At 30.3% G+C, this 17096-nt stretch overlaps 2 protein-coding genes across 2 annotated transcripts; both read right to left on the bottom strand.

Moving 5' to 3' along the window:
• Positions 1 to 4302: 4302 nt before the first annotated feature.
• On the bottom strand, positions 4303 to 9136 carry LOC114283828 (S-adenosyl-L-methionine-dependent methyltransferases superfamily protein). The gene is made up of 7 exons (XM_028226701.2): positions 7382 to 9136; positions 7247 to 7308; positions 6279 to 6412; positions 5945 to 6090; positions 5618 to 5689; positions 4791 to 4898; positions 4303 to 4711 (listed from the first exon to the last, which is right to left on the bottom strand). The coding sequence occupies exons 1-7, from the start codon at positions 7440 to 7442 to the stop codon at positions 4548 to 4550; spliced, it is 747 nt and encodes a 248-aa protein (XP_028082502.1). The 5' UTR covers positions 7443 to 9136; the 3' UTR covers positions 4303 to 4547.
• A 165-nt stretch (positions 9137 to 9301) lies between these two features.
• Positions 9302 to 16213, bottom strand: LOC114283838 (LIMR family protein At5g01460). Its single transcript, XM_082919056.1, has 14 exons — positions 15669 to 16213; positions 15453 to 15538; positions 13544 to 13662; positions 13330 to 13440; positions 12717 to 12815; positions 12473 to 12595; positions 11920 to 11982; positions 11550 to 11614; positions 10959 to 11068; positions 10747 to 10861; positions 10582 to 10647; positions 9930 to 10040; positions 9787 to 9853; positions 9302 to 9703 (listed from the first exon to the last, which is right to left on the bottom strand). Exons 1-14 carry the CDS (start codon positions 16016 to 16018, stop codon positions 9656 to 9658), a joined length of 1533 nt encoding a protein of 510 aa, XP_082775182.1. The 5' UTR covers positions 16019 to 16213; the 3' UTR covers positions 9302 to 9655.
• Positions 16214 to 17096: the final 883 nt, after the last annotated feature.

The following is a 17096-nucleotide window of genomic DNA, read 5'->3' as shown; positions in this document are numbered from 1 at the left end:
TAAAATTACAAACCGAATGGCGGGTTAACGGATTAGCGAATTGACAAATTGCGGTTTGGACGGATTTTGGCGGATTGAAGAATATTCTAACTAATTATCATACATTTGCATAATATATAACACTAATTTATATAATATTTTTTAGATATATAACACAGTAATTTTACATAATATGTTTCATAGATATAACCACTAATTTGTAATAAATTTCATATCTTAAATATTTATCACACTCATTTTTACATTGATATTTCATTGGAAGTTAAAAAATATACACGTATTAATTATAGCAGAGCGGAGCGGTTCGGTTGACGGATTATAAATTTTAAAGTTTAAACCGCGGTTAGCGGTTAGAACGGTGCGGATTGATGTGGATCGGTGCGGTTTTAACGAATTGGACGATATTTTGCACAGCTCTACTCATGTGAGAAATTTGATAAAACATTTGGTAGATTATTTGAAGAATAATGTTATATGTACTACTTAATGTACGCATTAATATACTAACAGATGATGTGACATCATTTATATAATATTAAATATTTGTAACTTGTATAATAAATATGGTCAATAATAATATCATAACACTAGTTCATACAATAGGTATGTTAATTAATACATATAATATCACCTTATTAAAAAAAGTTCGCATTGATTGAAGTAGACCCCACATGGTCAGCTGAAATCACGATTTCTATTGCTGATATAAAATGGCTCGTTGAAAAATTAATTCTGATAAAAAATCTCGTCAAAATTTTTTTAAAATAAATTATAAATATATATAATTTTAATTTATTTAAAATATAAATAGATTAATACAACCATAACTACGTTAAAAAAGTTTGCATTAATTGAAGTAGACCCCACATGGTCAGCTTGAAATCACGATTTAAATTGCTGATATGAAATGACTCGTTGAAATATTTATTCTGATAAAAAATCTCGTCAAAACATTTATTTTTAAAATAAATTATAAATATATATTTTAAAATTTAATTAAAATATAAATATATTAATACAAACATAACTATCTTACAAAAGTTTGCATTGATTGAAGTAGACCCCACATGGTCAGTTTGAAATCACGATTTAAATTGCAGATATGAAATGACTCATTGAAAAATTTATTCTGATAAAAAATCTCGTCAAAAAAATTTATTTTTAAAATAAATTATAAATATATTTTTTAAAATTTGTTTAAAATATAAAAGTGAGTAAAGAAAACCTTTCATATTCAACCTTCATTTAAGATGTAAGTTGATTTTTTTAATTTTTTAATTTTTGACTATCTTAATTTGATATTAAAAAATTTCATTTAGAATAAATTTTTTTGACTTTTTAAATTTTTATAAAAAAAAAAAATTATGATTTAAATATGATATTTTATTTTATTAAATTAAAAAATATATATTTTTTATGACTAAAATAACCCAATCTAACTCTAGCCATCATGTCAAACATAGCCTCATTGGAACAATTTTGGTCCAAGTTTGGACTTATGGGAAAGATTTACAAAATCTGAAAAATAGTGGTAGATGATGACCAGATCATGTTTGGAATTAATAAAAAATTTATTCGAAGTAAGAGAATTCTATTTCTTAGATACGCATTTAGATCGCCATTCTGATTTCACTGGTAACACTTTCAGAGCTGGTTTGGAAAGAAAAAGTCGTGAGATTTGTTGGTTAAAATAGTTATAAAAAAAATAAAATAAATTAAAAAGTTAATAAGGTAAAATGTTACATTTAAATCATAATTATTTTATCATTTCTCTAATAAAAGTCAAGAAAGTCAAAAAAATCTATCTTAAACGAGATTTTTTAATCCCCGACTAAAATACCCAAAAAATCAAAAATCTAAAAAGCCAACTCATATCCCAAACGAACTCACAATATCTCATTCCGATCGCAACAAAGGGATTTTAACGAAAGTCACTTATTAACTATTTAAGTTAAAAAATGTTATTTTTTTATTTTAATTTGTCTAATTGACAATTGAGATAAAATAAATAAATAAATAAATAGAATCTATTATATTTGGCAATTGTTATAAAAATCATAATTTTCTTAATCTTTTTGTCTTTTGTTAAGAAAAAAAATTGTATTAAAAAAATTTATTATTTAAGTCCTTATAGTTTAGAAGGATATAATTTTTTTTTATAAAATTTAAAACTAAAAATGACAAAAAAAAATATATATATATATATATATAAACTTATAATAGCGATTAATAATTTGAATACGTGTATTTAATGACATATTATGACACATCATTATGATACATATGAATATTAATTTCATTGTGATGTAAAAACATAATTTAAAAAAGAATTTAAATTTAAAATTTTATTTTATAATTTAATAAAAGATGCATAAATTAAAAAATGAATATTGATCTTATACTTGTAACATAATTTAAAGAAGAATCGAAATTTAAAATTTTATTTTAAGAAAATAAAATTAATTAATAAACCAATCATATTGTGACACATATTAACAAAAATTAAACCAAAAAAAAATAAAAAATTTAACTTTAAACTTTAATAAGATGACAGTTTTACAATTATAATAGTATACAAATTTTGTATAAAGTTTTGAAACTCTCATAATATCTCTTCTTAAAAGTATTTTTTTTGTAAAATATATAAATAATGTCAATGTCACTCTTATTGCTCCTAAATACAAAAATTATGAGCTAATTATAATAATTTTAAATTTTTATTTAAAACTTACAAATCATAAGATAAATCACTATAATTTTAAATTTATATTGTGCCAATTTTAAATTTAAATTAATATATTGATTTCCATATTTAGTGATCCACAAATTTAAATTTTAAAATAGATTAATATACTTTTTATTTTTTTTTAAACTTGATATACTTTTCATTTGAAAGTCATAAATCAAAGGATATTAATTTTTTTTATATATTTTTCGTTGGATTAAGAGCTAGCCAATAGAATTTTTTTTTAATTTTTAAAAATTAAAAATTAGGCAATTTGGAGCTCTTTAAAGCCTTGTGAGTTAATTCCCCTTTTGCTTATGTAATATACTAGGGTTGTAATATACTAGCCTATCACCCGTGCTATGCACGGGATAATTATATATATTTATATATTTTTTAATATATAAATTATATTTTTAAAGATTTTTTATAAAAATAATTTAACAATCTTATCACTAACCATAGTGTACAGGAGAAATTAAAAAAACTACTGCAGTAACTATGCAACAGTTGCATCTATAATTATTTATATGAGGGGATTTTAAATGCTAATCAGAGATTTGACAAAATCAATAAATGCAGGTATGTGGATTAAAAAAAGTTAATAAATGCTGATCGTGGGATTTTAACCAAATCAATAAATGCTAAGATTTTTTTTAAAAATAAAAAAATTAGAAAATTAAGATTGAAAGATTGGAGCTCTCACAAGACTTGGGGTTTAGAAACCCCTTTTTCTTAATATATTTACAGTTATCTATATATGTGAATTGCGATTTTTAAATATCTTTTTTTTTTTTTTAAATGTCTTATTTTTTTCCCTTTTTTATTTATATTAAAATTTAATATTTTGATAATAATCATATGTGTTAAACTTTTCAAGTAATTAAATGTCTTCTTTTTTTTATTATATTATATTAAAATTTAATATTTTGATAATAATCATATGCGTTAGACTTTTCAAGAAATTTTTTTATACTTATTCTTAATGCATTAAAATGTTATTATGAGGAATAATAATCATATCTGTTGAGACTTTTCAAAGAATTAATGTGTTGGATTTCAAATTTTTTTTTTTTTTATACTTGTTCTTAATGCATTAAAGTGTTATTATGAGAGTAAGACTTGAAAGTTAAGAGAAGTTAATAAATGCAAAGGTTTTTTTTTTTTTTTAAATCAAAAAATCAAAAAATTTAGATTGAGAGATTGAAACTCGCACAAGGCTTTAGGTTCAAAGCCTCTTTTTACTTAATATATAGTATAGATATTTCTAATTCTAATTAACTTCAGGCTCAAAATAAGAAGGAAAAAAAAATTATAAGTTCTTAAAAAATCGCTCTTCCTTTTGAAAACCAACTTCTAAAAAGATTAGCATATGTTGTTTGGTTTGGTTTTAAATTATTTTTAAAATTAAAATTTAATTTAATGAAAAAATAAGAAATACCCATCATTTCTATATAATTTTATCTTTTTAAACACTAAAAATAATTTATAAAAATTCAAAAATATCTTTTTAGTATTTATTTTTGTTAAATTATTTTCTACTTTTTCGCAACAAAAAAAAAAAGAAGAAAAAATCAAAATCAAACCAAACAAATTTCACGAGGTACCACAGTATTTAAGAATTGTGAGTGCTTTGTGCTGAGAAAAATCAGAGGGGGGTTTTTTGTGGGAATAATAAACAAGTTCTCCGATCAGTGGAAGCCAGAAATATGATTTGACACCAAATCTCCGGAGGAGGCAGCGGCGGAGGAAGGTGGCCTAGCATGGAGTGAATGTTGAATTGCAGCTTCTCAACTGGGAATTAGCTACAGTTACTGAAAATCTATGTTGTTTCTCTTGGCTTAATGCAATACACACGGGATCCTAAATGTTGTACTTCAAGACCAGCATTCTCACACCCGTTGAAGAAAAGTGACTCGTCCTCTTTTCCAATTCTGCGTCTCCAACTCATTAAAAATGCCGGGCAGGGCAGCCCCAAGCACGTTTCTGTTGCAAAAAGTAAAAAATAATCAGTAACTTGATGTCTCTGCTATATATAAAAATGACGAAATTAGATAGAATTTACCTCCATTCTGTTCATTATTCCTCAGAGAAACTAATTCATTAAGTTTAGGCTTGTAAGAATTGAGAAGAAAGGATAGAGTCTTTATTAGATTAGCATACTGTTTCACATCTACAAGCAGCAAGGAAAAAAGGAACTTTAAATAAAAAATCAAAAAAAAAAAAAAAAATATATATATATATATATGCATTTAAATAGAAAATTTGTATTTAAATGGGAACAACTCAAGATAATTGCATTTTCATGGAGGCGTAAGTGAATCTGTGTCCGAAACAAGTGAAAGAAGTGACATGGGACACAACTCTTGCTCCAACTTGCACCTCCATGGAAGGCAGAATTACAAACTTAAACGCCAAACTTAAAAGCTAATTTTGATTTCAAGAGCCATAATTACTCATTTAGAGGAAATGGATGAAGAAGTAAAAACGTCCTAGGAAACCAAAGAAAGGACCTCATTTCTAGTGGCATAAAGTTCCTTAATACTCCTCAAAAGAGATTGCAACTTTTGAGGCCAATCTTGGAGCCAAAATATCAATCGTTCTAGAAGAAAGGTCAACAACCTAGATACATCAACAAACTGCCAAGGATCTCCTTTTATTTGCAGCCCACCTAATGACAGCAAGATTGAGAGAAAAATATATACACGATGTTGTTTCTAGAATTATAGCTCGTTTCTCCAGACTTCCTATATCCTTTAATGTCTTTCCATTAACAATCGAGTGATGAAAATATGTCTGTCATACTGGTGTATTGAGTCAAAGTCAGATTGCCTATTCATAGTAAAGTACATTTCCAAATGTTCAGAAGCCAATTTCAGATTAGGAACTTACACAATAAAATATCGCTAGCAATAACCAGATCCCAATCTGGGTCAGCAGATGGAAAGGCATCCCCCCATGAATCTGAAAACATAAATGCATACTACGTTTGTCATCATATTTTACGAAAAAAGTTAAAAGGCATACAAACGAGGGATCTACTATAGCTATCATGTCATATTGTTCATTCCCTAAAAGTCTAATTTTACAATGAAAAATACAAAAAAATTCCACCAATCATGAGAATGAAGGTCAAAGGCATCAAATCTTATTGATAGTCCTCACCAATATTTTCTTGGATCTATCTTCGTTACCGTATGAAAGAGAAAAAGAACTCACGCTTAATGTGAGGAAGGACGGGAGAAATTCCATTAACTCTACAATTATGAGCTATGTTCTCTGCAATTTCTTGATCATCATAGTCTGAGGTAGTGATGTCAAATTGAAATGATTTTCTCAGAAAAATGGCCAAAGCCCCAGTTCCACTGGCATAGAATACAAGAGTGAACATCAGGAATATAATTACATATATGAAAATACTCAAACTAACAGAAAATTCTGTACTTACATATCAGTCCTGTACACACTGAGATACAAGGATGATAAAAATGACCAAACAACATAAAATAATTGAAAAGGGACAACTAAGTGCAAGAAAAACAATTTGACATGCCTGCCCAATTCAATCGTGTGCCGTCCTTCTACCCATGACCTGTGTTGAAGTAACCATTCTGCAAATGAAAATGTCCCCGGCCAAAGTAAATTAGCATTCAACTCGTGAAAAGAAAATTCTCGAATGAGCAATTCCTGCAGGTAACCCATTAACGTATGATGTTATAACACACCTAATAAATATGGATCAAAGATCAAGAAACAAATCATTTTGCTAGAGAACAAGCACGTCGAAAAATAAAGCTAAACCCAAAGATTGATGAACAAATTATCAAGAAAATCGCAGAAGACAAGTTGTGTAGTTCATCTTAGGATGGTTCATTTCTAGAAAATCACCAAGATAACACGCTTTTTTTTTTTCTTTTTTCTTTTTTTGATAAATAAACCAACTTTGTTAAAAGGCATCAAGGCAATGCAAAGAATACAAATGGTAGTCTAACAACTAGAAGCAGCCTAAACCGAAACTGCACAAAACATCAAGGCAAAAGCAAGCAAAAGAACTATGAAGACAAGTCCTCTACAAAATCAACAAAAGACAAAACAGCCAGGTCCACAGTCAGCGTTAACCAACTATGCAACACGAGGAGCAAATGCCGCTCCAACCAAACCGCCAAACGCATCTCCCCCAAAAATGCCCGCCGATTACGCTCCAACCACACTAGCCACGTAAGACAAGATAACACGTTTGGTTGTCCAGATAATCAAAATTACGAAGGCCAAATGTTTGATAACTCAATCAATTTGTTCTAATAGATAGTATAGTATAGTATATTATAGTCATTTGGGTTCTGTATCAAAATCTGAATTGAGAATCAAACGAAAAACAGTAGAAGAAATCATTCAAAATGTTACGCAAACAAATTATTAGAAACTAACAAAAATCAAGAGAATTAGCATTAGAAACACAGATAAATCACACAAATATTAAGCAATTGATTAAAATTTAGGGCAAAACGTGATTACACTAACCATTCCAGGAAATTGGTGCCTTCTCTCCGCGTAGCTCTGATGGGTCTCCATCGTTTCCTCATCTGCAAACAACACCGTGTATTTGTCGATATGAAACTGAGCAAGCTAGAGAGAGTGAGACAGAGAGAGAGTTACCGGTAGAGCTGCCATCGTTGTCGGCGAAAAGCGAAGATGGGGAGAAGATAGCAAAATCCATCTCTCTGCTTCTGCTTCTGTTTCTGCTTTACTGGACCTAATTGGGCGCGTTTGTTTCGGCTTTTCATACCCTACTTACGATTTTTAGCTTGGACTGTATATTTAAATTTATTTTAAATAATTTTTTATTTTAATAATTTATTTTAATTTAAAAAAATTGATTCTGAGAAACTGCTCATTCCTTACTTCTGATTATCAGCTTCTCCTGTGGATATGTTAATTTATAGTTATACTCTTAAATTTTTTTATTTTTTATTTTTTTTAAAATAAAAAAAGACTCAAATGGATTATAAATTATTATTATTATTTTTTTATGAGAAATGTAGACAAATAAAAAATAAAAATTAACTGAAAAACTATTTCACAGCTTATTTAACAAACACTATTCAGCAACTTAAATCTATAATCCAACAGCTACACCAAATAGATTAACAACTTCTGATTAAAGTCATAATTTATAATTTGTTAAGCTATAATCTATAAACTATTTTAACAGTTATGGCTTGAAATGAGATCAGAAAAAAAAAAAAAGGAAAAAAATAAATAAGTTAATATAATAAAAATGTTACATTTAAATTATAATTATTTTTTTATAAAAATGTCAAAAAGTTTTTTTTAAACAGAATTAATTTAGGTCTATTTTGACAATTAAGAAAAAAAAAATTTATTGGCTTATTTAGGTCACATAATTTTTTTTTTCTTTTCTTTTCTTTTTTTTGCATATTTTTTCAAAAAAAAAAAGCCAATAAATTAGAAAAAGGAAAAAAACTATTTTTTAAAATAGGCCTTAGTCAAATTAAATTAGTCAAAAAGTTAAATTAAAAAAGTTCTTCACAAATGAATCCTAATATTGGCTTTTTTTTGGCTTATTGGTTTTTTATTTTAAAAATGTAAGAAAAAAAAATAGAGAGAAAGACAGAGGTGATGTGATCCAAATAAATCAATAAACTCATTTTTTTTTCCAAAAGTGTTTTTTGGCCGATAGCATAAGCCGGTTTTTTTAAGAAACCTGAGTTATTACCCAAAAAAATATATATATGTTAATGTGAGTTGTTTTGAATTTATTTTTTAAAATTGTATTTTTAAAAAAGACTTCTGGCTCGAAGTTATATTTTGACGACAAGAATTAAAAAAAATTCACAATAAATTTATTAAATTCGTTTCTTAAAACATTTATTTTCAAAACAAACTGTAAATCTAAAGTCCTATAATCAACTTTACAAAATAATACTACAAATTTAAGAAATAAATTCAAAACTGTTGAGTTTGAAAATTATTTTTAAAATGGCATGAATTTGAATTATTATTTTTTAATACTCCAGCAGCAACAGTGATTTTATTGCCAAGAATGAGGCACACTTGTGTTTTGCTTGGGGGCTGTAATAGTTTTTAAATTATGAGACACAATCAACCCTCTCGAGTTGAAAACCATTTTTCTTAATTGATTCTTTAGTTTTGTATTTGTAAATATCAAATTATTCACATTTTTGTTATGTCCTCGTTCATATATTATGCACTGGTTTTTAACCTCAAAAAAAAAAAAAAACCAAAGTATTCTCGACTTGCTAGATAATTTCTGCACGAATTGGGTATGGCAGGGTCAATATACTTTATGAAACGAGACTGTCTGTGTATTTGATGATGAGTAAACTGCCAGTTGAAAAGCACAATGCACTTGACCACTCTGAAATTCATCTGATGAACTTGGTCAATACAAAACTCATCTCATTAATATAAATCCATCGTCCAAACATATCACATGATGCAAAGCTCCAACATACAAACTGTTTAAGCTTTTCAGGGGTTTTATTTCTTTAACCTTTACAAAACAAGTAATTAAAGCACACATGAATCACTAACTGACCAGTCAAGAAATTTTGGTTTTCATTCACTATATAAATACATCAAGGGTAGTCCTCAAACTAGTCCCCACGCATGCCAAAGATATTACATGACAAAATCAAACAAACAAAGGCATAATACATACAAAAGGCAGGGAAATAAGAAAAACAGCAGTAGCACAACTCTTTCTATTTTGTAGTAATCAAAGTTTAACTCGGATGAGGTCTGTCTACTTTCTCTAGACAACAACATCGAACAAATCTCTAGGCCATATATGCATCTGACCTAAATCATTCACAATAATTTGTGCAACTGCAGATTCCGTAAGTAAGATCAAGTTAGATGCATACTCTCTTCAAGGCAATACATGCTTCAAGCGGAAAGCTGGAATCTGCCGCTTGGTTTTTTTCTTTTCCATCCCTGAAAAATTACAAAACTAATAGAAATGAGCCTTCAGGTTCAAGCTACCTAAAAGAAACACAAAAGGCAGCATATAAACTTACAAAGGCAGCATATAAAACAAACGTCAGTCCGGCCAAGGCAATGAACGCTATTTGAAACACATTATACCTGCAATACAGTACAACTGGATGAGTATTTTATGTCTAATATTGATCAGAAGTTCATGAGAAGAGTTGTGACTGACTTGTATAAATATTTGATTCCACGAAGAGATTGCAATGTGTGACCGAATATTTCCTGTGCAGCAGTAGCTTGAGCATAGTATGCAAATGATGTTGCACAGAACTGAATCACACTGAAAAACAGCAAAACCAACAACGATCACTATCAAACACAAAACCAAGGAATTATATTCCCGGGACGGACGGAGAAGCAAAACTATAAACGAGATGTCAGCAAGGTGACCAACTTCTGCAATGTCTAATATAATGCATAAGTAAAATTTAATTGATATGTTATATTCATTTTTTTTTTCCTTCAGCCTGTAATTCAATCAATGTCTCTAACCAGAAAGAAAAAAATATGTACATAAGGATGCAAAACCCACAAATTGGTGGCAACAGAACTTAAAACTATAAGAAACAGGATTTTTTTCTTGAAAAGTAAATAATTCTAATAAAAGGCATAAGAAACAAGACGTAACATTTTTAATACTACAAGGCTATAACTATTGATTTAAAGTACATGCAGGACAAGTGCAGGTTAAACTCTCAATGTCATTTGTCAGTTTTTTATTTTATTTTTTATGGGGCATATATCATGATTAAATCCCTAGCTGTGCACATGTTCCAACTTCAATATGTAAATAAAGTGTGTCGAGAATCCAAGATTCCAACCTGATGGAGCAAAGAAGAATGAGTCCCACATTAAAAAGAAAGGAGTTCATCAGAGTGGCTCCCCACCTGTGATATGGATCAAATATTAGCAATCACAGGAAGCATCAGAAACACAACGAAATAATAAGATGAGAAAAAATATGCAGACAAGACAAAGTTCATTACTTCATGGGATGGATTGTTATGAAAACTAATCTCATGCCAAGCATCATTGCCCCAGCAATCACGGCAAGTAGAAGGTAGAAGCAGAAGAATGCAAAGGCTGCAGTTCCCAGAAGACCTGGTGAAGTGGCAAATAGGGATCTCAAGTTAATGTTATGACTCATGAAGCAAAAAGGAAATGAAAGAAAAAAATATGCTTAAAATTTTTATAATACCCCAGACGTCATCCAACTTGATGAAAACCCCATTTAGGAAAGGAGAAAGAGGAGGGTTAATCAATAGATATATCACAATATGTGCAATCCATGCCACTGAAACAATCAACCTATCAAACAAGCAGCCAAGAAGAAGTCAGATTTAATATACCCCATAGACACAGAACAGAAACAAAAATATCACGAGAATAGTGGAGTGTGAAGTAAGGAACAGGAGAAACACATATGATAAAACATAGAGAAAGCAAATACAATCGACATGAAAGAGATGTGGATCATCATATATTTACCCAACAATAATATCCCCATAAGAAATATAATACTTCATACACATCAAAGCAAGCTCCCTATCCCCAAATACATTGCATTTAAAATTAAAGGCCAGAACAAATAACTAGAGACTAAACATCATCCATACGTTATCCATAAGAAATGTTTTTAAATTCTTTTTTTTTTTTTTTTGGTGTGATAACACAATTTTCATCTAAAATTTTCTGCAGAGACCCCAAAAAATGACAGTTTCAAGGAAATCAAAATAACATTTTGTTTGTCAAAGTCACAATTAATGATATGCATAAAATTCACACTTACCCTAAAACCCCCAACACTAGTTTGGCCAAGTACCCAAGAACAGTCATGGCCCATGCAGTCTCCGCCTGAATGAATCAAGCAGCAAAGTCAGGAGACAATATCATATCTCTCTTCTTTTTCTTTTTTTTCAAATAGAAATTAGTTTGACAAAAAGAAACATCAAAAATAATATTTTCAGATTTTTAAAAATTACTTCCACACCAAAAAAAAAGATAAAACCATATAAAAATGATGAGTGTTTTTTTATTTTTTCATTTCTTTCATCAAATTAGTTTTTAGTTTTATTGAGAATTTTTCAGAAAACATATTCTCAAAAACTGCTTTTGATAAAATGTGCAGTCAGCACATTAAAAAAACTTCAAACCATCACCTTTTCACCTTGAGGGTACATCTCTTCTAAAGCCTTTACATCTTCTTCCAGAAGAAGCAACTCCTACAAGGTTAAGAATAAGTCAGCACCCGATTCCAATCTATCTAACCATGGATACATAGACAAGTCAACCAACAATGTAAACTTCAAATTTCATAAAAAATGATGTAATTTCTACAAACCCTAAACGGCCCCTAAGCATATAATAGCAATTGGAAAAATAGCAGGAAACCTTGTAATTGTAGTTATCAATTGTTATGTCTTAAATGAAAACAATTTTGTAGTTGGATCATGATTCATGACATTAATTTCTGATGTAAACATTTTAACGGAAGAAAAGAAGCTTTTACAGATCTCAGAAATGATATTCAAATTCAACAAATTGAATCTTAGACCCTACATCATCTGTAAAACCAACTTTGGGCTGAAGTACACCAAATTATAAGATGTACCAATTTTCTTGCTATGTCTTAAGGTGGACTTAAACCATGCACCTTCCCTTTTAGCCATGGCAAGGCACCCTTCAGCTAACAATACTGATCAAGGTTAATACCTTTTCTACTGCCTTTACATTTTTACGCCACTTCCTTCCCTTTGAGCCACTCTTTTCCTCCTGACGAAGCGCATCAGCTGCTTTCTTCAATTCTCTTGCCTTCTTACCTAGTTCAGTTGCTTCCTACAAATTATCGAGTCAATTTCCTATAATCAACTCGAACATGCAAATAACCATTACGTTGATACAGAAGGCATAAGTAGGTAATTTCATATGGATACATAAAACACAACGCAAAAGGTACCTTAATATACTGTGAACGAGTGATAACAGCTTTTGGACGCCGAAAGAATGAAAAGATAAGTCCCAATGGCAGACAAGCAATGCCCACACCGCCAAATATCTGGGTAGGACAACAAGAGCTCAATAGTAAAATACAATATTCTCGGAAAACAGACATATTGTTGGTTCAATAGTATCCAGATCTAACAGGTCATTTTGAACCAGAAAGATAACTTGTATCTTTCCATTAGAACCATGTTGCCTTAATTTCCATAAATTTTGGTTTGGATAATAACAATATAGTCTTATTTTTTGTAAAACCTGACATAAAATCCAATATGTGGTGAACGACCATTTTGATCTTATATATTCTCCATTAGACATAATTCAAACATGAAGCAACACCCATTGCTACCATATTACCATCACGATTCTACAATAAATTAATATAAAAGGCAGCAATCACACTTTCACATTGCTTTTACAATATAGGTAAGTACGAGAAGAAACAACCATGCCAAATAGCACTTAAATATAGGCTCAATTTCCTTCAAATTGCTTCTGTAAAATAGTTAAATATGAAATAAAACTCTGAACATTATAAAACAGCTTAAAGATTTGCAAGATTGACATACAGTGAAGAGAACAGATCCAACAATAGTAGCAAGAGCAACAACATATTCTGGGAATGTAGTGCGCATAGTCCATGTTGTCTCTGATGAAGCACTTGCAGAATATGCAGAACACTGGAAAGTAAGAGAATAATCTTGAGAATGTTCATCATATGTTATTCATGCTGAGGCAGTCTAAGCAAAATCTAAAGCCAGTAAATGTAATTATTTTCTTCACCTGGTGTACGCCACTTCCACCAATACATTGTTGACTGCTGGAGAAGTCCCATGTACTGGGAAAAGAAGCAGTTTCTGAAGAGAGGTGCCTGACAGTAAAGTCGACTTTTCCAACAAGTCCTGGTACAATCAAACAAAAAGAAAAAGTAATACACAGCTTATAAGTCCGTGAAAAATATAAAATATATATATATATATATATTAGACTAAAATCCAACAACAGGCATTGGACCAAAAAGACTTCCCTTCCTGGTTTACCAACAGTATCTAAACTAGAAAAAATGAAAGGGCAGAAGAACATAATAAAACAAGCAACCCACTTGACTAGAGACTAGAGAAGTCCCACCACGCTAGGGTCACATAAAGTAAGATGCCTTCCCAGCCACTCATAGATGCTACTTACTCTCCACAAATATATTCAATCTCACACATAACATACAAGATCTTCAATGAGCTACCTCTGCAATATCCTTTGATTATGTTTAATGTCATCAAATAAAAATAAAAGAAAGGTGCTCTTTCTAAGCGATAGTTGGAGATTTTTTCGCATGGTCAATAAAATGTAGAAGTATTCGCATGATGGATAACATTTAAGTTGAGAAAAGATTCTCCCTTATCCATTTCCTATTTTATCATCTTGTTATAGAGTTGTGGGAAAGGAATGATCTTGTTATTGACCTTGTTTGGGGTGACTTGGGTCTTACCTAGATCAGTGGTGGAAGTTCTTCAAATGTATGAAACATTGACAGCCTGAGCTTAGTATGTAATGTTACATTGAGCAAAAAAAAGAAAAGGGAATTATTTGAAGAACTGATGGAAATCAATTGTCAATTAAAGAGTAACATCTTAGGATTATTGTTTAGTTGTGTTGGGTGAAGATTAAAAGCGAGAGCAAAAATCCTTTACTTGAGATTTTCTGGACTTTTTGAGGCATCTGTAGTTGGGTCACTGGATGCTTTGGTTAATTTAGGTTCTAAGGTTTGGTTTTGGTGTGCAGCATACATACATGGATTTTGGCCACCCTTTTGGTATTGAATTCCTATTTATCAAAAAAAGAAATTCCAATAATAAAAATTCTTTTTTTCTCATAAAGAAATGAAAATAAAGGATACTCCAACAATGAAATTACAGCTTAAAAGGGATTGCAGTACTGAAACCATAATAAAACACAGAGATGGAATCTCTAGTTACGATTAAAAATAGGGGAAATTTCAATTCAGTGTAAGCTTTCAAAAAAAAAAAAAAAATCAGAAGTGCTAAACTTTACACACCTTAATAATTAAAATCATAAACTTTTTCATGATTCTGTAATAATTTTCTGGTAGTAACACTGATAGGTAATTTCCCCTTGAGAATAAACCATAACTTAGCACCCGTGATGATTAAAAAACAGCTGAATTCACACAAAAGGAATTACACCCAAGCACCAAAATTGATATATTTAGACCATCTCCAATCATTCATCAAATATTTCATTTAATTTGATTCCAAATTCGAGTAAAAAGCTTGATTTGATATGAACTATTCCAATCCTTTCATCAAATGTTCATCAAAATATTTTAAAAAATTACTTTCAAATTTCATCAATTTTGGTGAAAAAAACCTAGCTCCAATCCTTCATCTTTTAACAATTCATCGAACTTAAGTGCAAAAAGGCTTGGTTGGAAATCTGGTGAAAGGTTTGGTTTATCCTTGATTAGATGAAAATTTTGCTTCTTCCTTGATTTAATACAAGTTTGATGAAAGGATTGGACCTTATTTTCACCAAAACTTTCATCAAATTTAAATTTGATGAAGAATTTGGTGAAGGATTGGAGAATTACGTATGAATTCCACACTTTTGGTCATTTCAAATCTGCCTTATTCTCACTCCATGGTTAAGTAATCTGTCAATATTGAAGAAAACTAACCGTATAAAATTCCGAGCACCAGACCGCAAACTATAGCTGTAGTTCCCACCCACAACAATGCGCTTTTAATCCTTTTACCAATAGTCCTGCGTCAAAAAAACAAAAACAAAAACAAAATCAAAATCAAAATTCCACACACACACTGACATTTCAATGATGATAATCAAAATCAAAATCAAAACCAAAAAAAAAAAAACACTAGAAATGTATACTGACTTGTCCTGATCGCCTTCGTAGTAGAACATAGCGAAAGGTATGACGAAGAAGACGAGAACAGCATCGAGAATGTAGACAGCGAGCCACAGAGACTTCATAGGCAAGGTGAGATTACAAGCGCCATTGTAAATGGCGTGCTGACAAGCCTGGCGATTGGCGACATCGGCGGGTAACATGAGGATGGAGATGGCGGCGACGGAGAGCCCCAAAACGACGACGAATTTGGGGAAATAGGCCTGGTTTGCGTCGTCCGGGTGCTGGAAGTTGATGAGGAGGTAGACATTGAAGAAGAAAACGAGGACGCATACGACTATGGCGACGATCACCAGAGCGAGGTTGAAATCGCCCATTTGTGAACTCTCGATTCGAATCAATCAAAATCGATTCGAATCGAAATCGATTTCAGAAGCTTTTAGGGTTTTCACGGCGGTGGAGATTTTCGACGCTTCTCAGATCTGGTTTTCGGAGGTGCTTGCAAAAGCAGAGAAAGAGAGAGGGGTGGTGGCTTGAGTTTTTGCTGTGTGGTTGAAATTACGGTTTTGCCCTTGATAAAAGAAATTTTGCGCGGATAAATATGGGGGCTGGAGATGGAAATTCGAAGTTCTCGGACGTACCAGCCTGGCAAAATGGAAAATTTTCAACCCTTTTTAGACTTGTCTGAGGAAACGACGCCGCATAACAAGTACTATTTGTTTTTTATATTTACATATTTCTAAATAAAATTAAGGGTAATTACACTTTTTACTAGCTCAAATTCCACTTTAATTTTTATAGTTTTAAATTGAATAATTTAATTCATACATTTTAAGTTCAATTTTAATTAATCAATTCATCTAATTGGGAGGTTAAATTAACAATTATGAAACACTTATTAATTTTTTAAAAATTTCGATTTGATCTTTCTGTCTAAATTATATGGTAAAATTAATAAAAAATTTAAACGAAACTACTAAACTAAAACTAAACTTAAAGTTCAAATTAAAACTTTAAAAGCTAATATTAAATTTGAGTTAGACTATAAAAATGAAATGTATAATTAACTCATAAATTATTACCTTCACTCTTGAAATTTAATTCATCCTTCTAATTTTTATTTTGGAATTTTGCTTTTTTATGGAGTTGGTGAGGAGGATATTAAATGTTTAAATTTCTAATTAATTTTAATAGGGTGATTATAAGTCCTTTTTGTCTCTGCTCTAATCATTATAATTATGTATATATTTTTAAATTTAATCATATAAATTGAAACAAGTGAAGTATCATGCTCTCCATCGGTTTGATTGTACGATAAAGACCAAATTTAAAGCGTCACGACAATTTTAAAGTGTGTCACGAGTTGTCTTGCAAGGCTAACTCCGTGACGTTTCGCTCACGATGGTGGCGCCATTTGAGTGCTCAAGAGTGGTTGTTGGAAGTGTCTCAACGTGG

This window comes from Camellia sinensis, chromosome 3 (assembly GCF_055761805.1).
Source record: "Camellia sinensis isolate YWXY chromosome 3, ASM5576180v1, whole genome shotgun sequence".
In the NCBI taxonomy this organism is placed as follows: domain Eukaryota; kingdom Viridiplantae; phylum Streptophyta; class Magnoliopsida; order Ericales; family Theaceae; genus Camellia; species Camellia sinensis.
Note: the sequence above shows the minus strand (reverse complement) of the source record. Positions and strands in the feature narration are given on the sequence as shown.